This window comes from Uloborus diversus, chromosome 1, assembly GCF_026930045.1.
Source record: "Uloborus diversus isolate 005 chromosome 1, Udiv.v.3.1, whole genome shotgun sequence".
NCBI classification, from domain to species: domain Eukaryota; kingdom Metazoa; phylum Arthropoda; class Arachnida; order Araneae; family Uloboridae; genus Uloborus; species Uloborus diversus.
In genome coordinates, this window is record NC_072731.1 from 143487826 (window position 1) to 143514607 (window position 26782).

The window sequence follows — 26782 nt, forward strand, 5'->3', positions numbered from 1 at the left end:
TCTGATGCTTTAGTTTACGTAACGACATCGTGTACACCAGACAAAAACTTACCAGCATTTTTGCTGTATTAAAAATAGTAAACATGTTTTCTCTTCTTATTCCTGTCATCTTTCTTGTGCTTCGTGTCGTCACTATCGCATCAGGAAAGCGTTTCCGACCATGCATTGCTATGTGATTTCCCATCGTCTAGGTGTACTCTATCTGCCCTGAAAGTCTAAACGTTGAACTGATACACCCTGCATAGTATTACCAATAGGTATAACGAAAAAAGTAGCAACAAATAAATTGGTAGCTCAGCGGGATTACCCGATAGTTTAATTTAAAAAAAAAAAAGACTCACTTAAAAAGGAGATTCAAAATTATCCACATTACCAATGAGAACAGAAAATACACACACTTTTTTAAATGGGGGAAAAATTAGACAGTGATAGTCCTTATTTAAAAACTCTGGAGTCTGGATAATGGAAATGGAATGTAAAATTAAGCGACTTGGAAGTCACCAAGCAAGTTAAAAATAAAGTCAAATCAAAATAGAGGGTAGTTGATAAGAGAGATGTTATAGAAGACAAAAGGATCACCAGAAAGGTGATAAAAGGTACTTTTATAAATAATTTCCGCGACAGAAAGTGTGAGAAGGACCAAATTCACACACACAACATTATTAATGGATACATGGGAAAATTGCAAATGAAGACTGCAATGGTTAAAGAAAAAGGATGAATAAAGCAGGAAGTAAAAAGGTGTGAATTGAATATGTTGTATTGCACTCAGAAAAAGGAAATTTGAGATTGATTAATGAGTTAAAAATTTGAAGTTGAATGTATTTCAAAAAAAAAAAAAAATGCGATTTTATCACAAGTGCATCAATGCAAGGTTCCAAACTGCTCACTGTTCAAAAGAATGGTTGTTCATTTTTTAGGTGAAAGAACGGATCCATTTATTTTAAGGATTGACCCGTTCGTTCATGAACGACACATCCCCAGTCAGAATCTATTTTTCAAAATTTCAATGAAAAATGCAGGGAAAGAAACACGTTGAGCGTGAGAACAAATAAGAAATATTTCGCTGGAAAAGTTTTCAGAATGATATTACGTAAAATTGAAATGAAAACACAATAGGCAGATTTACAAAAGTAAAATAGCAATTTATTTTGTTTTTCTTCAATAAATTTCAATAAAATGTAACACATTATACATTAGAAGTTATCAGTGAGAAAATTCATGTAAAAACTGTACAAAGATGTAACACTTTACATATATTGGTATCTTCATTATTAGACAGAAGCCGTCGGTAATTAACATTATTGTAGCATTTACAAGATGTTAATGTTTAACAACTTTTAAGAAAAATTCTTGAACAATTCTAGAATCTAGAACAAAAAAATCAATGTAGTGTTATGAAACATAAAACATATACAACATATATACACATATTTTCAACTTTATACAAAAACTAATCCAGATATAAAATAATTCATTATGTACTGAACCAATGCAAACTGCTTCTACAATTTTTGATTCATGTTTATATTATACATAGTTCAACTCGTTGCACAATGCATTTACTTATATTGTTCGATAAAAATGTCAACTCTCAATAACTTGAAGTCTCAAAGGCCCAGCTTTAACTTTCTTGCTAAGGGAAGTTCCTACAGCCATCTAAAGAGTACCCAATAAAAACTTCAAGATAGCATTAGAGATATTAGGTTCTGAGTTATCGAAAGTTGACTAGATTTAACATTTAAAAAATTATCACACAGTATACCATTCTAGTGCATGAAAAAGATCAGATTGCATAGTTGTTACACACCGAAAAGCAGCAAAAACATTTTTTGTGCAAACATTTCGCTGACACATTGAACATGAAAATTTTAATATTCTCAAAAAATTCACTTAAAACAAATCAAGAAAACTTGAACACAGAGCTCCAAATTGCATTGCTGTAAATATCTTTTTCCCATAAATCAAACAAAATTTAGAAATAAAAAACTATTTTTCTATTTCTTTCTCCTAAATTAGAACTAAAGGTAGAAAAAAAGCAATGAAGCATTTGTATATGAAACGTAACAATCATAAATCTACAAATTATATCATCAAGATAAAGTCATCTACTAATTTCAGTAACATAAATAATTGATACATTCTTTGTCGATTACTTTAAACGCAGTACCTTCACCAGGCAAAACATCGTCTTTACATTATCAATGAGTTCCATTATTATATTTATTCAGTACAAATCTTTCTGTCCTTTGGTAAATGATACCAGTTCAAGTTTCAGTGTCAACCAATGGGAAAAAGAGGTAGCAGATTAACAAAAATTCTATAACTTCTGAATTTTATCTACCAAAATCATGCTCTGCATGAGTAAGTTATTATTTTTCAGGTCACAATTTTTGAACTTACTCACGATTTGATTTATTTTATTTTCCTAACTTATGTGCATGGCAACTGGTTCACTTCATTATTATATCTTTTAATTGTCCCGTGACAAGACAAAAAAGGCAACTACAGTAAAAATAGGAATTTTTAAGATTTCATCCATAAGCAAAAACATCCCAATCATGCAAGAATTTAAGTTTTTTAAAGCAATCCATATAGCAGAAAGATCTTATTATTATAGTATTTAAGATAACACAAATCATAAAGCAATATGTTATACAAAAAAATAAACTATATTAAATTCCTTATCTGATGTACAATCCAGTTGTAGATCAATTATAGTATTTACAACGATTCAACAATGAGCTTCAAAAAGATTTACACCTGTTAAACTTGTACGTATTTTGCATTCCATATCTCAAAAGCTCTTGACTTGAAATTTCAAAATTGATGCGATCGCATGAATGTTTTAATGATTTTCGTCTCTCTCTTGTCTCATTACAATGAAATATTTTCTTTTAATTCATAAAAATTACTTTTAAGTATGGGTCAATTATTTTTTTTATTAATTTCATTTTAAATGTCTTTAAAGATCTTTAAATGATATAGCAAAATAAATTCGGGTGCAATGGACAAAAAAAGATTTTGATCAAAATGAGGGTAAAGTTAAAATCACATAAAAGCCTTCATTTAGTAGCCTTTTTAAATCATGCTGAGTGGCCAAGAATTTTCTCATCACCATCTCTGGCCACAAAACATATCTATAATTAGCAATTTATCACCAAATTTTTCTTGTTGTCACTGATACCAATTTTTTTCCATACTGTCTAAAACATAATAAACATTTGACAAGAGGGAAAAAATAGAGAAAATAATGTTTTTATGTATCTTTAGTGCAATCAAGAACTTAGAATTAGAAATATTATTGACTTAACTATTTGTAAAGAATAACAAAAATCTAAAAATTCCTTTGAGGTAACAATTGCTAAAATTGTTTATTAGAAAAAATAATTCAATACTTATTTGGGAGAAATTTGATGTGAAAAAAGTAAGGTCAGTGCACTGTAAATGACATTTGTTCTCCCATAAACTTTGATAAGCACCTTAGAATTCACTTCCATCAAAAAGTCAATCCACTTGGAAACAAAGGAAATGCACATTATTGTTCATAGCTTTCAAGAAACCAGCTTCAAAAATCATCTAGGCATTGGAGGCCTATTTGTGGGTGATGATGAATTCTTCAAATTGCTGCAAAAAAATCCATAGCAAATAAGGTGATATTTCATTTGTAATAAAACATTACATTTTAAAATGCATTTACAATATGAAATTTGCACATTATACAATAAGGATTTTATAGAATATTATCATTATCACTATTATATTTCTACATAGTATAAAATGAAGTCTCTAAAAAGTGTCTGTTTGTTTGAAGGCGTAAAACTGGAACCACTCGGCCAATTTCGCTGAAATTTTCACAGTATCCTTCTTGTAGCATTGGAAAGGTTTGCAGACCAGTTCGAAAAAAATTCGGCAAGCAGTTTTTTTTTTATTCCAATTTAGGCCCAACTTTCACATAAATTCTCGAAAATGGGGGTGAAAAAGTACTTGTGCACATATTAATATTACAGATTGTTCGAAAGTATAGAATACTGCTTTCTACACAATTTGTTTTTAGCTCGAATTTTTTTAGGCTTAGCTGAAATCTAGGCACTACTTTCTTCTTTGAATATATCAATAAAAAGTAAAGGACATTTTTTACTCCAGATCTATCTTGACCTATGGTCGAAAAACTGAGGTATCTCGAAAGGAAAAAAGTTGCAAGCCTTTTTAAATCAAGTTTGAAAAATCTAATCTCCATTCAAATTGTTAACCATTTTATTTTGGGGTTTCCACGGTTACGCTTTTTGAATACATTGTTTATTTCTATCTTTCTCATTTTCATTTCTTAAACTTATTTTATTTTGCGTTTCCATGGTTACACTTTTTAAATCCATCTTTTTTAATTTCTTAAAAGTATTTTATTATCCGTCGTCATTGTTTGGAAGGGAAATTTTGCACGATGTTTTTTTCCTTTTATTTAGACCTGCTTATTGAGTATACGTCACTTGACACAATTTTTATTTTCAATTATATTTCAATCAATTTTATAATCAAATCAATCAATTTATATTGCCGGCAAAGTCGGGCAACGCAGCTAGTACAATATAAAATCTGCAAATTGTACAACAACATAGAAAAAAATAATAATGCCCGAGGGGTTTTTTTGGGGGGTGGGGAGGAATGGTGAAAAATGGTAGAGGGTTTTCTTTTTTGGCTAAAAATTATTATAGGTATTGTATTTCATGTAATGTAGGTATACTTTTAGTTATTTTTTAGTTTTAGCTGTAGGGAGTGGGGGGATGAGAGTGGCAGGTTGGGGTAAAACAATTTTTTTAATCCAACATTAATTTTGATTCAAAACTATTATAAGGTACAAACAAAGAGCAAACGATTTGATTACATGCTTATTTTGATCAAATTAAATCAAATTGTTACACTTTCAAGAATAATAATGGCTTAAAGTTCAATAAAATGGATACATTGGATTCCAAACCAGACAACTGCTTTATAGCAAAGAATTTCTAACAAAGTTACAGCAAATCATCAATATAGCAAATCATTGCGCCATGAGGTTTTCCCAAAAGTCCTGTTTAGTGGTATCATCTCAGGTAAATAAGTTCAATTACAATCTAGAAGGATTCTTATTCAAGTAAAAGAAATAAAACAATGCAAGATACAAGATTGTTCGTGTGAGACACAGGGAAGAGCAAAACCTATGTCCATGTCGGTCTGGCAAATGCATTAAGTGGTCAAACAATAAAATACACTCCTGTTTGTGAAAGTTGCAACACCATGAAGGAAGCATCATAGATGAATGAAATTTAATACACAATTGAGTGGTAATAGTAAAATAAATGATTGCATTTTCAAACCAAACAAACAATAAAAAGAGATAAAAATTAGTATTTTGCGTGACCACCACGTGCCGCAACAAGAGCTGCTACACGACTCGGCATGGAGTGAAACAAAGTTTGAATATCTGCCTGCAGAAGAGTATTCCATATTGTTTGTATGCGCAACCAAAGTTCGTCTGTCGAAGCAACAGGACGAGGATCACGAGACGCAGCCCAACGAGACGCCGCCCAACAAAACCCCACACATGTTCAATCGGTGACATATCCAGGGAACATGCAGGCCAAGGAAGAAGCTGTACCTGCTGCGAATCAAGGTAGGATTTGACAGTCCTGGCGACATGTGGACGGGCATTATCTTGCTGGAATACAGCCCCTGGCAATCCTTACAGGAAAGGAACAGCTTGGGGCTGTACAACTTTGTTTATGTATCGGGTACTTTTAAAATTGCCCACAATTCGTAGCAATTGTGATCGTCCATGATATGCCATGGCACCCCAGACCATAACTCTGGGTGTTCGTCCACTGTGGCATTCGATAATGCACTCCGGAATGTGCCATTCACCGGCATAGTGCCTGACATGAATTCAGCCATCATGGTGCCACAAATTGAAGCGGGATTCATCAGAAAAGATCACCTGCTGCCAATCAGCATGCCAGCTCCTATGCACATTGGCCTATTGTAGCCACAGGCGGCGATGGTTTTGTGTGAGAGGAATCCTGCGCAAAGGAATCCTTGCGCGCAGCCCACGCTGCAGCAGACGTCTCCGAATCGATGAAGCACACAATGAAACACCTGTAGCTGTTGATCACTGTGCTGCCAATTGTCTAGAAGAAGCTGTGCGGTCCGTCAGCGTCATACGCACTAGGTGTCTGTCATCGCGAGCTTGCGGACGACATTGCAATTCTCGTTTCAACAAGGCGCACGCATGATCTGCAAACCTTTGCGCGCGACACTCTTTCACTAGTCAACACCTGGCTGCTCGAGCATGGCCTGACTGCTTCCAATTCCAAATCAGCATATATGCACCTTAAAGTCCCAAGGAATCTCAAAAGAGCCCCCACTCTTCTAATGGGAGACTTCCACATCATCAGAAAAAATAACTTAAAATATTTGGGGGTGGTACTCGACAATCGCCTAAAATGGACGGCTCACCTCGACTACCTAAAAACTAAATCAGTAACACTCCTTAGCAAATTTCAAAGATTAGCGGGGGGTAATTGGGGCATCAGTTTTCATCAAAGGCGTCTACTTTACAAGGCGGTGGTCGAATCCTCCCTCATGCATGCAGCTGGCCTATGGGGCAATTATCTAGGAGTACGTCTCGTAAATAAAATCCATTCTATCCAACGCCGTTTCCTTCTTGTTCTTACAGGTGCATATTCCACAACCTCACATCAAGCCCTTTACATACTATCTGGGATCCCCCCTTTGGAACTACTAATAAGGCAACATATGTGGTCCTTCAACATTCTAATCAAACAAAAACCAATTCATCTTGACGGAATCGAATTCCAAAGTACGCTCTTTGAAACTGACGCTCCAAAATGGTTCAAATGCTCCTACGAACAACTCGTAGACACTAGCTTCATCCATACTGAAGAGATCCATCCAAACCAACTTTTACCTCGCAGAATCTACACAGATGGTTCAAAAACCATGACTGGTGTGGGCTCCGCGTTTGTTTCCTTTTCGGGTAATACAATTACAAGTTCCTCTTCGGTGAGACTTCGGGAGGGAAACTCTGTCTTCCAAGCAGAACTCTTGGCCATCAAAAATGCAATTGCTTATACGCAAAGCCTTCCTCAATACCCGTTCCAAATTTTCTCTGACAGCCTATCATCTCTATTGGCCCTCAAAAATTCTTTTAGCAAAAATCAATTAGTCCAAACAATTCAAAAACAGGTACTCAGCTCTACTAAAAATTTTAACATCTTTTGGGTTAAAGGCCATTCAAACAACAGAGGGAATGACGAAGCTGATCGTCTTGCCAAATTAGCGGCAGACACTACCGGACTTCAGGAAGACGCGAGTGTCCCATACCCCGCGTCACACCTCAAGAGGCTATTAACGACTCAGCTTTGTATGGATTGGCAATACCGATGGGACAACGCGGAGACGAGCAGAGGATTGCACGATATGCTACCAACAATCAAGCTCTACCCGCGCGTCTCACACCGTTGCCACACCATTTTCTCAACAGGTCACGGCCCATTTCCTTCATATTTGAATAGATTTAACATTATCGACTCTCCTCTCTGCTCTTGCGGAGAAATAGGGGACAGCCTCCATTACATCTTTGACTGCCCACTGACAGAAGCCCACCATCTCCGCTGTCCTCCGGGCACATCCCATCAACAACGCCTGAAGCAGGCACTTAAACTGCGGCATAGCACCGCGCGTCTTAACGCAATCTTCCATTCTTTATCAACCGAGGGTTACTTGTACCAGAGCTCAATCTAATTTCTTTTACCCATGCATTTTTATTTACCCACAGCTTTAGTATCTAATGGTTGCCTCTTTAGACATTCTGTCCTTCTGCATGTCTCCTATTACATTGTACAATCTAATGATTGTTGGCTTTGTTTTTGGTGAATGTAGCTGAGTGTATTGTCTGTTTGTGTCACTTTGTTGATTTGCTACCACTATTCAATGGTGTATAGCTGTGTACCCTGTGTAATGTGTGTATATATATATATCTATATCTATATGTATGTTTGTATATGTGTGTGTATGTTTTATTATTATTATTATTATTATTATTAATCTTTATGTGAGTTTAAAATTGTGTAAGCAAAATTCCTGTCTGTCGGAATATGATTTCGTGTATTGCATGCATTATGTACGACATATACAATGTATCAACTCACCGATTAACACAGCTGTCTCCAGGGCCCCATCCAACCGTTTAAACCACACATAGTGGTAGGTACGGGGGACCCTGGAGTGTTATGTTATGTTATGTCATCGCGAGCTCACATCACATTTCAGGGTCCACTCCCAGATTTCCGAGCTGTCTGACCCTCGACCGTCCACTGCTTCCAAACACGCATGATTCTGCTGCTGTTACGCTGCACACGAGTGGCAACTGCAGGATAAGACAATCCAACTTCACAAAGGCTGACCATTCTGCCTCGTTTAAACTCAAAAATTTGTTCAAATTTTTCTTTCTTTCGTCCAAGAGGCATAGTAAAGATTCAGTTAACGTTTACTCTAGCATATAACCACCGATAATCATACACGCCTCCCAACAACCGTCTATTTATATTCGGTTCGATCCGTTGTTCAGGGGGCGCTGCTCAACATACTCATGCGCTACCAGTCTGCAATTCTTATAATTTGCATATCACATGCCCTACTTTACATTTCCTGTAATTTTCAGCTCACTTGCGTATGTCCTTCGTAGTGTTGCAATTTTCACAAACAAGAGTGTACATAGTAGTGGACTTTTCCACAATAATGGTATCATTCATATCAATTAATGAAACAACAAAGTTATTTTTCGATGGTAAAAGTGGGTGAACAATAAGTTGGGGGATGGTCAAGCCCTTGGTAGCAGGACTGCAGAGTCAGAGGAAAAATGAGACTCTGGCTCCAAGAATTTTAACTCTGATTCTTTTATCCCAAAATTAGTCTGACTCTGACTCTGCAAGCATTAGCAGAGTTGCAGACTTTGAGGGAAAATGACCAACTTCGTCTCAGACTCTTGAAATTTTAAACCTTTGACTCCCAACTCCTACTCTTTTACCCCGCAATCACAGTCGGACACCAACTCTTCGACTCTCGCCTCCACAGCCTTGCTTGGTAGCGATGGTGTCTCCCCTGCAGTTGAGTGAAATTTCTTTTAGTTTGACAAAGTAGACGTCATTTAATATTTGTTTTTATTTCAATTCTGCAATTGATATTAATTTTTAAAAGAAATATATTTCCTAATATTAATGTTGGACAAGGGTCTAAAATGTGTTACTTTAATGAAAAATTTGCATCTTAGTTTTTTACTTGAAATTAGAAGTAACAGATGAAGCAAAGTGAAAAGTTCATTACTTTTATAAGGATTAAGGAATTATCTTTCGCATAGTAAAATTTAAGGAGCAATTTTCCATTTGCATACTTTCAAGTAAATTTAAAGAAAGCTTGAAACATCTTTTTTTCAACTGGTTTGGCTAAGTGCCATTTGAACAAATCATTTATGCAAATTTTGCTTTCTTCTAATAGTTTTTAAAAATGCTGGGAGGGATTTTAGTGGAACAAGGAAGTAGGGTGTTGTTTTGTAGAGATAGGGGACTTGAGGTTCTTTTTTGAAAATTGGAAGGATGCATCATACCAAGTCTATCTGCTTTTGTAGCACTGGTATTTTTAAAACATTATCGACACAAATACATATACAAAAGATCAATAAGAAAAGAAATTAATAAAATTTAAAGAAGCTACATTAAAATGATTGTGCATTAAATAAATATGTTTTTAGAGCAATAAAACATTTAGCAGTTGGTTGAATTTTCACTGCTTGTAATAAGTTTCACGAAGTTTTAGAGCAATAAAGTACTGTAGTCAATTACATAAAAATATAATTCACTGAAATTTAAACAGCATTTCAATATGTTATTGAAATTTAAAAAAAAGGGAGGGATAGGCAAACAAATGCTTTGTTTTTTTGAATAAATTACAAATATAGGGTTTTACTTTTTTCTTCTCTTTTTAAATTTTGATGGAATACTAACCTTCTCTGTTTTCATCTACAACAAAATAAATAATGTAAAACTGAAACGAAGTTTTAGTACAAAATGCTCCTTTGTTGTCCATAAAATAAAAATTTATGAAGACTCTTTTCAGAACTAATGACATCATATGTTTTCTACAAGTTCAAGTAAAACACTGGATCAGGTGGTATTACTCTGGGAACAAGCAATGTAATAAAATTAATGTCAGAATTTCAACACCCAACTAAAAAGTTAAGTTTTATTCTTAAGCAAGTCAGAAATTGACAAAAGCATATTACTCAACTTTGAAAAAATTTTCAGCATGTTAAGTATTTTGTTTTAAAAGTTTTAAGCTAAATTCTCTCTAAGCTAATATATTTTTGTCAACAAATGTGAATTATTTTTTTTAAATAATCCCCCATACGTAAAATTTAAGAGAGCAGTAACCAAATCAAATCATATTGCAACATTAAAACCATTTTTCATAACTATTTTAATGTTCCGAGATAATCAGTATAAGTTAGTTTATAAATAACTTAAATTACATAAGAAAAAATATCAAAGTTTTAAAAAATAGTTCTCACAAATTTGTATAGATTTTTAATATGAATTTAGCTTCCAAAGTAAGTTAACAAATATTGAGTATGCAGTGAAACCTGTGTATAACAATACTGTCTATAACAATAAACCTGTCTATAACTATATTTTCTTTGGTCCCAGAAAAATGTCAGCATGAATAATCAAGCTGTCTATAATGATAACCTGTCTATAACAATATTTTTTAGGTCCGGACAGTATCCTTGTAGACAGGTTTTACTGTATAAAGCTCTAAAAGGAAACCCTTCATCACCCTTGATGTTTACAAAGCTATTTTTTATAATCCTAGCAGAGTTTTAAAGATAAATTACTTTCTAGGATAACATTTTTCTCATAACGTTAGTTTCTATGAAGTTTTTTTTTTTTTCTTTTCCAGAAAACTATTTTAAAATGTATAATAAATAAATAAAAAGAAAGAGAGAAACAATCCTTTTTTAGATGAAATGGTTATTAGAAATTGTAGGAAAAGGCAAAGTAACTTATACTAAAAGAACCCTTTGACCAGGTACAGGTGGTCAGGAGTCAATCCCCCCCCCCCACCCCGGCTTTGAGAAATTAATGTATTTACATATAACGGCATAGTTTTTGCTATTTTACAATAAATTTTTTAGACATTTACTTCTTGCTCCCCCCCCCCTCCTCCTTGAAAAAATTTGAAACGACAGGCCTGCTTTTGCCCTTTAAAACCAGAATCAAAATGCAGTTCTCAAGCTACTACAGCAATAGTAAACAGATTAAGGGACGTTTCAACCATACATTTTGATTATCATATTGCACAAATATCTATAAAATGTTTTATTACTTTGAATAAAACTAAAAAACATAAATTTTTCTCTCAGAAAAGTAAATAGGCAACCAAGCTGCAAATGAATCATTGAAGACAGTTGAAATGCATGAACTTAATGACGAAGAGCAAAATAAAGATATTGCTTAAATTTTTCCCAATGATGCGAATTTGTTTCATCTAAAGAACACACTAAAAAAATATATTATAAAAGAAATATTTCTTACAATTGTAGAAGCTAATAAAAATGTCACAGAAGAACAACCGATTTCCCCCAAGTAGAAGAAAATTCATTAAACTAATATTCTTTCTTGTGTTATCAGGAATATGACATAGGCAATGAGTATGTCCGAGGAAAACTTTAGTTATGGACAATGTGACACAAACTTTTGAAAAAGTTAAATAAATTTATAGATTAAAAATGCTTCTTATTTCTGTATTAAGTGTTCAATGATGTCTTTTATTTTTATTATTATTTCTTTTTAATAAGTTACTTAAATGAAGAATATTTCTTCCTTTTCATGAAAAATAGATGGTTTATTTAAGCAATACAATGAAATGTGCACATTAAAATCAAACATAATTTAGCACATCCTTAAAAATCTATAACATTTATCAGTTAAGATATGTGAACGTATTTTATCCATGGAAAGTAACAACCCAAAACACATTTCTAAAAATTGCTGCATATGATTCATAAAAAAAAAATCAACTATGAAATAAAAAAAATCAGTAAGACTGTTAGCAATTAAAAATTATTACATGAAAATGTCACATTACCATTTTTGTTCCTAGAAAAAGCACTTTAAAATCTGAAAACAAAAGGTTTTTCATTTTGATAATTATTTTGTTTAGAAATAATACAAAACCCCTTCAAACAGACACAGCTATGTAGACACCTTTTAAGTGGATATTTTATAACTCCTGGACATGAAAAACATAACTCCTGGACATGATTAATGTAATAACTTCTCCCTCATAGGACAGCATCACACATGGGCAGATATACTATTTTGAAATAAATTGTATTGATTGAATCTTGGTTGTGGTCATTAATTTGGGAGTAAAAAAAAAATAATTCCAAAATTAAATAACTAGATATTGGGAAGTATTATGCAACTTAGATGGGTTAGATTTTGCAAGAGAAAATAAAAAAGCACTGCTTATAAATATTTGTTATTTGTTCAATACATCTTTCAAAAAGAATATCTTATAAAGAAAATTCAAGGGAAGAAAAAGAAGAAAGAAAGCAAACTCATGTCAAATGAAGACATGAGTTTGCGATAAATAAATTTATTTTCAAAAGGCTTGTATTGACAAGAAAGACCATCTGATTTCTCATCTTATTCTATGAGAAAATGCAAATGAGGCTGTAGTTGAAATAAGATTGAAACACTTCAACGCTTCCAGTGGTTGACTAGATATTGCACAAACAAGGCTCATTTTTTTTCATAAGCATTTAATATAAACAGAGAACCTATGCATGTGGATACTGACATTTGTATTGGTAGTTTATGTTCTTTTAAATTAGATCCTTTCTCAAACTATTATGTACCATGTGGCATTTTCAACCTGGACTTAACTGGCCAGTCTTTTACAGTTCTGATGAATAATACGTTGCCTTTGTGAAAAGAATGCAGTTCTGGTAGGAAACTTTCCAAACAAAACAAGGCTTTCAGGAGTCAGCATGAATGGCATTAAATTCACCTATTATCAAAAGGGGCGGATACAGACTACCATTTTAGGGGGGGGTCATGCTGAAAAATAAGCCCCCCTCCTTACGGTCAAGGCCATAAGCCAGGATTTTGTTTCAGGGGGGGTCTTAAATTTTCGACAAAAAGACGAAGTCATGTGTTGCTATGATTTTTGAAGCCTTATTGTGCATTGGTAGACATAGGGTAATGGGGGGGGAGGGGCAAAACACAAAAATGAAAATAATTTTGTAGGACGGGGGAGGGGTTCAGGCGGAATTATTGGTTGCTTTAATTTTTTCTTTTGAACAGTAATTTTACTGAATTACCAAGGAAAAAGGTTTGGTTTGTGAACAATCCCCTGGAAATTTTAGAAGCCTTAAAAATTAATTGGGGACTAATCCTGGAAAATTTTGTTATTGAAGTTTCAAAAACGCAATTTTGGGATACATGTTGACATGTTAGGGGAGGAGGTGGTTACTCTAACTCGGAAATTTTTCGAAGTTGTAAGGTCTACAATGGATAACACTAGGGTAGAAGAGAAGAGGGTCGGGGGTTCTCAAATTTTTGACAATGAGACTTGAAAAACGCCACTACAATTATTTTTTCCAGCGAGTTTATGGGAAGGAGATGGAAAATTAGGTGCATTCCATTCTTAAAACATATTTCAAAGTATTCTTTGGTAACGTTCGACAAGGGAAAGAGGTTCCTCAGGGAAAATTGTTTGCAATCGAAGTTCAAGAAATATAATTTACGATTATGTTTGGTACAACAACATAAGAAGCGATTTGGGGGTAAGCAGCTGTTGTCCTCCTGAAAATTTTCGAAATCACAATTCTGAAAATGCAATTTTAAGTTACCTTTAGTGATGATAGGGAGGATAGCAGGGATTGGCGGCTCTGATCCGAAAATTTTCCAAAACTGAGAGCCTAAAAACATAATTTTGGACTGTCTTTGGTCTTGTCAAAAGGATTAAAACCCTCTTTTGAATCAGTGGTAAGGGTCAAAAGTTGCTGCCGCAGCATGATTCGACCCTCAGGGCCATTCTGAAGTCAAAAAATAAATAGTTGTATGAAATTGAAGGCCTCTTTTTGTATCAAATGTGTCTTAAATACAGGGTCCTCTGTCCCAGAAAGTTTAAGGATTTATAGTTTTGAAAATGCATTTTGACAATCTTAGGTAATGTTAGAGGGAGAAGAGGCATGAGGGTAATTGAAAAACACCGCAATTGTTCCATCTCTAATAATAACTATAAAAGGGCGGTTTGGGAACTCGTCAACATTTTTTTTTTAAATTGTAGCTCTAAAAACGCAGTTTTAGAAGTTTTTTTGTGATGTTAAGGGGAAGAGAAATTCCAGGGCCCGATTCCACAAATTTTCTTCATTTGTTGTTTTAAAAATGCATTTTAGACAACTTTTGGTAATGTAAAGAGAGGTTCAGGGGTGTTCCCCCAATCCTCTTTTGAAATTGTATCTTTTAAAATGTAATTGTTGACTATCACCTATTATGCTATGGAAAGGGAGGTTCGGGGGTTCTCCCTTGAAAATTTTCGAAATTATAGTTGTAAATTATAGTTTTTTTCTCGTCATTTAAATACTCTAGCATTAAGATTTACATACACTATGTAAATCTTAACTTCATAGTGCATAATATGTCTCAATAAATATTGAGTAATCAAGAAAATTAGATAGTATATGAAGTTTTGGTTGAAATATGCTTTTTGAACTATTTTGAAATGCAAAAGACTGAAAAATAATGATACTACTTAAAAAATTATAAAAGAGCTTCTTGAATTTTTTTTCTAGGTAATTTTAGAAAAACTGAGTTAGTCTGCCTTGTATATTTATGTACCTAATAAGAAAGCTGAATAGATCAAAAAAAAGGGAAAAAATAACAAAATAAAAACTATTTAGCAAATTTGCATTACCTTAAAAAATATAAGTTTCTAAATTTATGAAATCTGTAATTTATCTATAAAGCTTTTCTTGTTTATTTGCATCAATTAGATTTTACTCTTTTCAGTAATATGCAAAATTTATGAAAACATTTGGGGGAAAATAGTGACATTTTTGAAAAAAAAAAAAACACTTGGTTTAAACCAAACAACTCAGATCATAAGCAATAAAAAGAAGCAACAATTTAAATATTTACTTTAAAAAAATAATTAATTGAAAATATTACTGAAATCTTATCAAGTGTTTGAACACAAGGTAGACTGATAATATTGTCGACGGTTGGGGGGGGGGGGGTCATGGCCCCCATAACCATCCCTTGTGTCCACCACTGATCCTAACAGATCTGTGAAAACAGTCGGGCATTGGTGGTTTTAAAAGTCTCTATCACCCTGTCAAAGTTCCAGGGTACCTTACGGTTTTGACTTTGAAGCCCTCTGATAAAAAGTATTTTAACCATACTTACTATTTTTTAAATTCGGATTTCAAGCACATCTTTTTTAATATTATTAAGTGTCATTAACATCCCCAATAGTGATTTGTTACATAAGAGCCATACTAGACAATATGAGAATTAAAATTTTCTGATTATTTTCCCCGTGGATTTTTAATTCATCCAAAATTAGTAGAATATAAGCATTTTTCTTTTTCCTAAAATATATTCAGTAGCAGTAGAAAATACTAATGGAAAGGAAAGTAAATGTTAGTAAAGCTTTCTAACAGCATGTACTACAAGGCACTTTAAATCATGCAAAAGTAAGTTAAGGTCACTACAGAATGCAGCAGCATCTACTTACAGAATGGAAGGTGGGTATCGCGTTATGAAAGATGGGTAGTAGAGAGGATCAAGCACCGAACTGCGTTTGACCGCAGGTCGATGGATCTCAGATGGAAAGATAAGAGGCTGAAGGTGATAGAGAGGAGCTTGGAGGGAAGACAGATAGCTTCTACTGGGGTCCCACAGAACAGTTGGTTTCGTATGTCTTTTCTTCCGATTCACTGGAGGAAGATGGATTGGCTCAAGAATGCAGCATGCTCGATGTCTGTTTAGAATGAAGATGGCAGAATTGAGTTATAAGAGTTGTTAGATTAGGGAAGAAACAGTTAAATGGTAGAACTCCAGAAAACCTTTTAAATGAGAGAAATTTTCAATACAGGTATGCACACTAGCAGTCAACATTTTTGCTCATATTAGAATTCTGATATTTACCAAGAGAGGAAATTTTATTTTTTACAATCACTAAATTCAAATTTCTGATTTAATGCTTTCATTTTTATAGCACAGTTCTAAAAATAAAATTTCAAAACACTTTAAAAGACAATATTAAATTAAAAGACAATATTAAATTCAAGAATTAATGTTTACTGTTTATATCCGTAAAAATGTTTTTCATACAACCAGTCATGGTTTACATTTCATAATATTAACAGTTGTAATTGCTCTGTGGTTAGTTACAGCAGGCTTACAAAAAGCTTTTGTTTCCAATTAAATTCAGTCCAAAGGCTTTTATTTGCTTGTTTTTCCTAAACATAAAATATGTAACATTACATCTGTAATTTAATGGAAATTTCCAGTTTTATGCTTCAACGTATTGATAAATTAGCTATTTTTGAAGTGCTGTTACTCAAACCAAACTAAATGCCACAGGAAGTTTGCAAGTAATTGGTTTCAACATTAAAATAATAATTTATACAAGGATACTTTGTGAGCATTTACCGACTTGAAAATATTTTTTAGTTTTACTGTAAGTCTGCAAAATAAGCAACTTTCAACTATCAGACTCAAAACCAAATCATATGTAAAATTCATAAAATACACCTCCAGTTCAGTCATTCCATCCGAGGACTGCAGTTTCATGCTTGTTAGCACTCAACAGCCCGAAATAGGAAATGACTGAGCTGGAGGTGGAAAGCCTGTGAAGGGAGCCCAAAAATGCAGTCCTCGGGTGGAATGACTGAGCTGACAATGTATTTTATGTATTTCTGCCTTAACCCTGGCTATAGGGTGGTAACTTACTAAAAACATGTGTAAAATTGTTTGGAAAAACCCTCATGAAGCATTAAATGGTCTAGGCCTGTTTTTAAAGGAGCCAATGATTCAACTGCCCCCCTCCCGACACTGAAAAATTAATGACTTTACATGAAAGTGAGTGCAGTCGTTGTTTAAAATTTGCATTGAGTATGCACCCCACCTTGAAAATTTTAAATGAGGGGCATGAAAAGATCCAACACTAAAAAGAAAAAAATGTGCACTTAAAACCTGGTGTAGTTGTATTTACTCACTATGCATTGATTAATCTATTAATTCTAATAGGTTATAAAGGTGCACCCATCCCCCCCCCCTTGGGTTATGGCACACACTCTCAATTGCTATGGAGCTAGTCCCTTAAGGGTGAAATTCACCTGAAATGATCGGTTCTTGAGATCAAACACAGTCTAAAATAAACTCCCAAAAATCTCAATAGAACTGTGACCCCCCCCCCCCTCCATTCCTTTTACACACACACTTCGTGGGCAGCTCTGTCTCATGTTTAAATTTTTATATTAAAAATTTTCTAACACTTCCCTTTTTATTACAGATAAGGACAAACCTTTCTTCTTGTCTCAAAAGAATGTTAACTTTTGTTTCAAAGCAGCATAGCACTAAAATAATTAAGTTGGCATTTTATTTTTATTAGAAAACAGGAAAGTTACTTGTTGAACTTTTCATACCTCATCTCTGAATGCAAAAACAATGTGGAACAAAAAAAAATGAATGTTGCCAAACAAAAATTCTCAAACAATTTGTTCAATACACTTTTTTTTTTTAAATATCAAACTAATAAGAAATAAAAAGTTTATCTTAGTGCAGAATAATCTTTAAAAAAAATCAATTCCACAAATGCACAAAAAAAAAAAAATTGCAGACATGTGTATGGGGCTTTAAAATGAAGCGCTTTATCAATACAAAAATTATGAGCTTCGAACTGTGAAAAATACAATAAGTCTATTACACACACAATTCTTTCCCATAAAACCTTACACTTAATTGCTTGGATAAAGGGGTACCTTTTAAACACAAAAATACAATTTTATTACTATTGGCGCATCAATTAGATTCCTTCCTGACTGACATGAATTTTTTCTCGTAATTAACTATCATTAAAAAATTTATGCCAGAAATTTTTATTTACACAACAATATTAGAGCAAATTCTAAACTATCACTAAATAGTTTTATTTTATTTTAACTATGAAGGTATGAAAGGGGAATAGTATTTTATGAAACAAGCATTTGAAATAAATAAGGGCATAGTTTGGAAACGTATGGAATTAGCAAAGTTTTTAATAAATTTCTTATTTGTGTTGTATGAATATAAGATATAACCTAGGAAAATTCATGATAGTGAAATTCTTGAACCTTTTAGGAGGGAACAAGTTACATACAGAATATTTGAACGTAATAAAAGCCTAGGGCTAAAATCTTCTCTACCAAAGTTTTAATATAGATAATACATTAACAGTAGCACTAGTTAAATGCATGCAACCTACATAATATACAAACTTTAATTTTCAAGCAAAACATTTGCAAGTACAAACAAGATTTCATATTTATTAGGAATTATTCTCCTTGGGGGAGAAGGAGTATATTATATATATATATATATATATATATATATATATATATATATATATATATATATAATATACTCCTATATTATATATAGTATATTATATATATATATATATATATATAAAGGGTGTCCCAAAATTAACGCAAGATTTGAATTTGCCGCCATTTTTGCAATAAATTGTGGGCAATCTTGAAAAAAGAACAATTTGGCAGCTGAGGGTCTAGGGTTATTACAAATGGAGCGTTTTCGATTCTATAATGTGTTTTCATTATCGAACAATTATTTGAAAAATAATGGAAGTTTGGGCGGGTCAAGCAGTTTACTGTTATTGGCGCTCGATATCGCAATTAGGTAATGCGCAGGTGGTTGTGGGGTTGCTGACATAGACGTTTGACTTCAAATAACCCCATAGGGAGAAGTCTAATGATGTAAAATCACATGATCTAGGGTACAATTCATATCACCGAAACGAGAGAGTACACGAACAGGAAATTCCTCATGCAGTGATTGAATTGTTTCGCTGGTTGTATAATAGCATAACACTCCATTTTTACTAACCCTAAACTCCCAGCTGTCAAATTGTTCTTTTTCCATGGCTGCCAACAATTCACAGCAAAAATTGTGTCAAAATCAAATCTTGCGTTAATTTTGGGACTCCCTTTATATATATATACACACACACACACACAAATATATTATATGCATAAATAATATCATTTCAAACAAAATGCATAAAGTTATTAGCAACAGTTCACATTATTCTATGAATATTTTACTCATATCACTGTTAAATAAGAAATAAATGAAATGCATTTCATCACATAAACAGAACAGTAATCTTATAAGCACAAATGAAAAAAAAAAATGTTTCACCTTTTACTAGCTGCATTGGAGACATTTTTATTTTGACTAAGTTTTCTGCTATGCGAGGGAGAATTGAGGGGACTAGGTGTTGGCAACAGTCTTGAGCATTCCCTGATTGGTTTGGTAGGAGATAAATAAGTGGAAGCTTGAACTACACCCCCAGGAGGAATCTGCCTTAAAGGTTGAGAGATTGTTCTACGAAGAGTTCGCAATTCATCCAAACTGAAAATCAAAAAAAAAAGAAGCTAATTACATTTTAGTAATCAAGCATTTTTTCAATTAATGCTAAACAACAAATTGTTTTAAATAAATTACGGAAAGAAAAAATAACTTATACTATTCAGTAAAAATTACATGTTATAGAATGTTTAAACTGGAAAATTTCAGGCACTAAACACTTTGATAAAAAAAAATTTTGGAAAACATTTCAACCATCATTATTATATGATTATGCTAGTCCTCAAATACTTGAATTAAAGAGCATAGAAAAGTATCGCAATGTGTTGTGAAAATTTAAAATTGCTTGTGAGTTTTGGTAATTTTAATTGTTTCTAATCAATGAGTAGTATTTTAGAACATTGCATACATATAAAATGAATGAACATTATAACACATAAATTCACATTTAGGATTTCTACACAGTAATTTTGAATGGCAGAATTGTTTTTTTCTTTCTAAAGTCAATCGATAATTTTCATCGAAAGTTTTTTCTTAATATATTGTATAATTTTTCACAAAATTCGAAACAAACTAAGAATATTTATAAAATTGCATATTAAAATGTTATGCGAACAATTTTTTGTGTTGTAATTAACAGTCAGAATTACCAGTTAAAGTTTAATATGAGTTCATTTTTAAGTTAGAGTAGAATTTTTAAAAGTATTTAATGCAAATAAACTTTAATTCTTGCAGGTAAGCCTAAAACTAAAATAATTTTACCAATTAATTATAGCAGACATTGATTTGGTATTTCATTAAATAGTGCACATGGTATATAAGCATACATGGTAATAGTGCATATGTATGCTTATGGTTGGAAAATTTGAAACATTTCTTTTGCTTACATTGTAATCTCAAATATGTCTGAGTACATTGAGGTTGCTGATCCTGAAGATAAAATTTATCCTACAACTTTAAATTTAAAACAATTTGAAACTTTTCCTTCAAAAATTTTATGTTTAAAAGTTTTGAAATCTTACATTAAAAATATTAGGCTTTAAAACTATGCCCTCATTTAGAAAGGTTTAAAACACAGCTGTTGAATGTTTTACTACTTGAAAATGTATGAGCAGAGCAGATATCAAAATCACAATTCAAAAGAACCTAAGAACAGCAATCATCTTTGAGTAATATTTATTTATTTATTTATTTATTTTTTATTTATTTATTTTTTTTTTTCATCATTCAGCAAACATAGTAGAAAATAGATTTAACGTTTTACATGGGGTTCAGGCGAAAAAAAGCTATATGCAGGAAAACATTATACAGGGGTCGACCAAATTTTCATTAAATGCTACAAAATAATTTGAATGGAAGTAGATTCACACAGTAAAAATTATTTTACAACATATATATTATATAAAAATTATTCTGTGTATGATCAGACCAAATAGAATATTTACAAATCAACTGGGTTTAAAATTTTCAATAATTTTTGCCTGTTTCATGTTTTTTGCTTTAACGCAATAAGAGCTCTCTCTCTCTCTCTCTATCCCAGAGGTGCTTTGTAAGAGTTGTTTCTGTGAATTATATCAGTTAAATACCATTTTTATAGGCCATTTAGTTCTCTCATAGCAGCATCTATTGAAAATGCAGTGTTGAATCCAACATCCCATGTCTTCACTTTCGGTGCCTGGTGACTTTATTAAGTCTTTATACTTCTGGAACTGCTGTGGTGATAAGATTTGAGTCACAACCCTTGATTTCTTTAAAATAGAAATCAAAATATGAAAATTCACCAATATTCAGAGTACTAATCTCTTGATCAGAACTTTCATCCAATATTAATGGACATGTACAGGATATGAAGCAGTGAAGTAATGCAGCTTTGTGTTGCCTTTTTTAATTGAGAATACAAAATGCAGTGCATCCAGCACAATAATCTTTCTTTCCCAAGCATTTTTAATGAGCTCAGTGGAAAAAAGTTAAAAGAAATGGTTTGAATCATGTTTCTGGTTTCAAAAGAAATATAATATGGAATTTGCCATAGAAAAATGAGCAAAATGAAAATGACATTATTTGAGTAAAAACATTAAATGTGGGAACTCAGTAAATATTGAAACGTAATATGTGGGAAGAATTAATACTAACAGCACTGAAGAAATTTGGGAGTCACCAGAAAAAACTTGAAATTTTAGAAAACGTGAAATGCGACATCAGGGTTCTACTGTATGTTAGACTTACTGAAGAGTTCCAGTAGTAACTGATCGTGGATGTCTCCTATTGGCCTTGATAAGATTAAGCTCATCCCCTTGAGTAGCATGGAATTCTTTTTCAAGGTCACCATTCAAGTGATCTTTGTTGTTTTTCAAGTTGCTCTAATAAAAGTTATAAACAAATTATCTCACAGAAACATGAAAAGCAGCATGGGACATATAATTAATAATTTTTTTTAGAAATCAAAAATGGTTTTGGATACACCTTATAAAATTGCATACCGAAAACAATATGATAACAAGTATTAGAAATACATAGCTGTAAACACTGAAAGGTGAAAATTATGGAGACTTAGCATGAATAACTATCAGGACAAAAATTTTAGTGCAAAACAGATTTTTTTCAATTGAGGCAGTGAGAAGCAAAGGGATGTAAGGCGAAAAATTAAAAAATTGGACATAACTAGTACAAACAGTAGGGGGACCTCTCCTTTGTCTTGGGGAAAGAGATAGTACGAGTAGCTCTTGAGGTACGGCTGTATATCATGATTTAGAACAAAAATTCAATGAAAGCCTACCTGGAAAGTTATCTTTAAACCCGTTTTACTCAAAACTTGATAATGTCCAGTTACATCCCTTTGCTTCTCACTGCCTTAATTTAAGTAGTATAGGATCCAAAATCGATAACTTTTGGTTAAAAAAAGTTTTAAAAAAGGGATGAGTTTGTATTTCTTAAATGGGATAATGAATATTCCCTGCAGAAAGTAAAAATGTAGGAAGTTCAGATAAAAAAATCAGGTGTGTTTTACTGCGTTTTTGAGGAATAAAAGTTTTAAAAAGAAAGAAAATGAAATCAAAATGTTTCAAAAGTTATCGTGCAGATACAGTTTGCATACTTGTGTTTTGTTCACAAAAAGGTTTTGTTTATGCCATCGAGATCGTTTACTGAAAGGATTTTTTAACATAGGTGTGATTTTTTCGGCAATCATTCAGAAACTTTACAGGACATGTCACTGCTAAATTGGTTTATGCTTCATTCAGGACCATAACTAGGCTTTTGCTTCTAGGAAAGATTTACAAAACACATTTTTCATGAAATCATGATGAATAAAATTGAATTTTATTTTACCCCTACATTATATTAATTTTCGCTATTATTTGAAGCAAATGTAGAAGATGATATATGTATTTAATTAGGATAAAAATCTGAGATGGACACTACATAACTTAATTGTACAAACATAAATCCATGCCTTTTCGATAACTCAAAAGAATAGATATGTGTACTTTTCTTTAACCCACAGTCGAAGTAGTATTAACTAATTTCATGTTTTTTTTTTTTTTTTTTTTTGATAATAATAAAAATACGTTAAGTAAAGAATTTGGTTCTCTAAAATTTAAAGACTTTTGGTGTTTCTCAATCAAAAGGAAAACAATGTTTTTTTTTTTGGTAAGAAATGATGTTCCTATGAACTACAAATAAATAAATAAATAAATAAATGCTGTAGATACAATACTGAGTTTGTAGAACTTTCCAACAATAGAAATTTTATTTTTCAAATGAAATTTCATTAAAAAAATGAAATTGTAATAATAATTTTTTCAGCAAAAAAAATGATGAAAAGCACTTTTCGGAATGATTTTGAAATGGTTTGGAGGCGGTTTGCACCCTAAAAATCCATCCCTTGAACAGAGCCGTCCAAACAGGGAAGGGGGGGAGCGGGGCAACCGTCCCGGGCGCTACAAAAGGGGGGGCGTTGTGAGGAGCCCCCTCATTTCGTGTATCATAGATGCACAGTCATACACACAAAACAGAGAATCATTGCAATAATTCTCTTATTTTTTCCTAGTGCACGAAAATATTTCTCTCTCCCAGTCTCCAAGACATTCGTTTCTTTCTATTATTGAAGCAGATACAAATTCGAGGATTATAAATGTTTAGAATTAAACAAAAATCCCCCTTCTTCTTTATCTAGCTCCCACCAAATTTCTAGGAATTCTGCCTTTGCATGCAGTGACGTAACAAGAAAAAAATTTTTAGAGGGGTACATTGGAAAAACAAAAAATAAAAAGATTTTTTTTTTTTTATCTTATAGGAAAAAGGGGTCCAGTAAAAATTTTGCAACTTTTAGTTTTGAAAACAATTTTAGACTTTTTTTGTAGATGCTATGGGGAAAAAAGATATAAGGGTCTCAGCGGAAATTTCTAGAAATTGAAGCTTTAAAAACGCGATTATAGTTCATGTTTATTGACGTTAAGGTAAGGGATGGAGGGGGCTCAGGGACAGTCCCCAATTGATTTTTTTTAAAAATAGATTAAAATCACTTACTCTGAAAATTTTTAGAAAATTATGGCCCAAAAAACTTAAGCAATGATTTATATTCAGGGGCTATTCTACTTAAATTTTTTGTAAGTGTTGTTTAAAAAATCCATTGTTTGATTAAAGAAAGGTGGTATGGGAACCGTTGCCCGAATATTTTCTGAAATTTAAGTCTTAAAAATGCAATTGCAAGGCAAATGCAATTGTAATATTTTGTAATATTAGGGCAAGTAATTTTCGAAATTAAAGCTCCAAAAATGCAATTCTGAACGATTTTCGATGTTGCTGAGAATTTGGGGGGCTTTCCCCTGAAACTTACAAAAATTTGAAGCAAAAAATGACAGCTTTGTTTTGAACATGAACGAAAGCTGGTATTAAATTGATACAAATAAAACCAAAAATATCTTGAAAGGAATCATTGGATGAGTCCAGATCGATATTTAACTTTAATGTAATAAACTTTGATAAATACATTTTCTATTTATAATCAACAAGTTATTTATTCGCATTCTTAGTTTAATTAATATGAGTAACTAATTCAGTTTCAATAGTTTGTTTTTTATCTTGTGGGGTAATATTTTACAAGTTAAATATTTAGACTTTAAACTTTTCTATTTTTTGAAAAATTTTCGGGGTATTAATGCATAATAAATATTAGAAACAGATTTATTGCTTAAAATTTTAATTTGAATTTTCCATACCCTCCTGATTGTTTTGTTCATTAATATTTAAAGAAATGCAAGTATGACGCGTTCACGCGTATGGTGCACTGATGTTATAACTAACTTGATTTTTCTGTGTGTATAAGTTACGCGCCAGGGAACTTTTGGCCGAGGCGCCGCCAGCTCTTCGGCCGGCCCTGCCTTTGAATGTAACCTTTCATTGGTAAGTAAAAAAAAAATCATTGTTACAAAGCAATCATCAGTCATGCACCAAAAAATGTCTTCCACAGATTGTTTTAGTAAAGATTTGAAGGATGTCAAATGACAACAGCCAAAGAAAAGATGCCACTGACTTTGATGAAAGTGAAGAATATCGTATCCAGACATTTTTACATGACAGCACTAAGTAACTAGGTGACCTGGCATCCGACATTTTTCATTAAAAGTCAAATAAGCTTTTTTTGTTTTGTACTAACACCCAAATTTCTGCAACAATTCTGTTTCAAATATTGGCTCAAAGAATTACTTGAATTTACTCTAAACAATTTGTGCTATTACACTTTTCTTTTTCAAAATCACTTTTTTGGAATAATATGGCAAGCCCTAAAAAGCAGCTTAGGAAAGAGATCTTAAACCAAATGTTATGACATTTTTATAAAGCTCTATTACTTTTTATGATCAATTTTTATCTTTATACACAGGGATGAAAATAGCACAAAGTCAAAAAAGTGGAAAAATTGCAAGACTTAAAATTTTAATATATATATTTTACATTACGTGAAATTATATTGATACTATACTGGCTTTTAAATATTAATATATAAATATTTTTTGATTTTTTTTACTAGTAGAAATGCTAACAAATGAGTAAATAAAATATGATTGCATTTATTTAAGATTTTAACACATATATCAATTCCATTTACTACTTTCAATTTCCCATAGCCCACAAATCAGCTAAAATTAAAACTTTATAGTGTGACATCTAATGCTATAAAACTTCCATATAATTAAACACTGCAAGCTGAATCATTGGACACCACAATTACAAAATGACATTATCAGTGTGGCTAACCATGAAGAAACAATCTGAGGAGCATTTTGAAATTTTGTGGAGAAGCTGGGTATATTCTATAAAAATCATTAAAAAACTAAACCCAATCTAAAACTTTTTGAGCTTTGATGGTCATTTTAAGCACTAGCATAAAAATGATTTTTTTTTAATTGATACAAAAATTTTAAACACTATGTCATGATTTGAGAACATAAGCATCTTTAATTTCCTATATTTACATGTCTTTCATAATAAAATAGCACAGTATAATTAAAATAAATTTGAATTTATTAAGATCTTCAAGAGCTATATCTTTGGGAAGCCCGATAAGCATTAAAACTAGATTTGAAGAATGATGCTGGCTTAAATTAACTTGGATGGAACAGGATAAACATTTTTGAAGGGCGTGGCAGTCTTCATAAAAAAAATAAATCAAGTATAAGAAGGGTTGAGTCAAAAGGTATTAATGTATAGACAGTAGAATGGCATAGCAGATTAAAAATGAGAGAGTGTTACAGAAGCGGATGCAATCAGATTTCAAAAGCTACATAAAACGATTGCATCCACTATCACTCTCCAGCATTTCCCCCTCCACTCGTATTTCACCCTCTTTACCAACAGCAAAAAGTTTCTTACTTCTTTCTATTCAAGAAAGAGCATGTGCCTCAGCAGGAATCCTGATGGGAAGGTCGGGGCAGAAGGGAGGTGGAGGGGGTATTTGCGCGATTGCTAGAAAGTGGCTGTGAAATGGGCGTGGCAAAACAATGATTGTACAAGTCTTTAGCAAAAAATAAAATACATACAAGAAGGGTTGAAAATAATAGTCTACAAAAAGT

General features: G+C 32.5%; 1 protein-coding gene across 1 annotated transcript in view; it reads right to left on the bottom strand.

The window, feature by feature from the left end:
* Positions 1 to 1124: 1124 nt before the first annotated feature.
* LOC129232598 (dual specificity protein phosphatase CDC14C-like) overlaps positions 1125 to 26782 on the bottom strand; it is a 176340-nt gene continuing 150682 nt past the window's right edge. The window contains 3 exon segments of the mRNA XM_054866733.1: positions 1125 to 3627; positions 19545 to 19757; positions 21939 to 22072. Coding sequence (XP_054722708.1) covers positions 3576 to 3627; positions 19545 to 19757; positions 21939 to 22072 — 399 coding nt within the window. The 3' untranslated portion in view covers positions 1125 to 3575.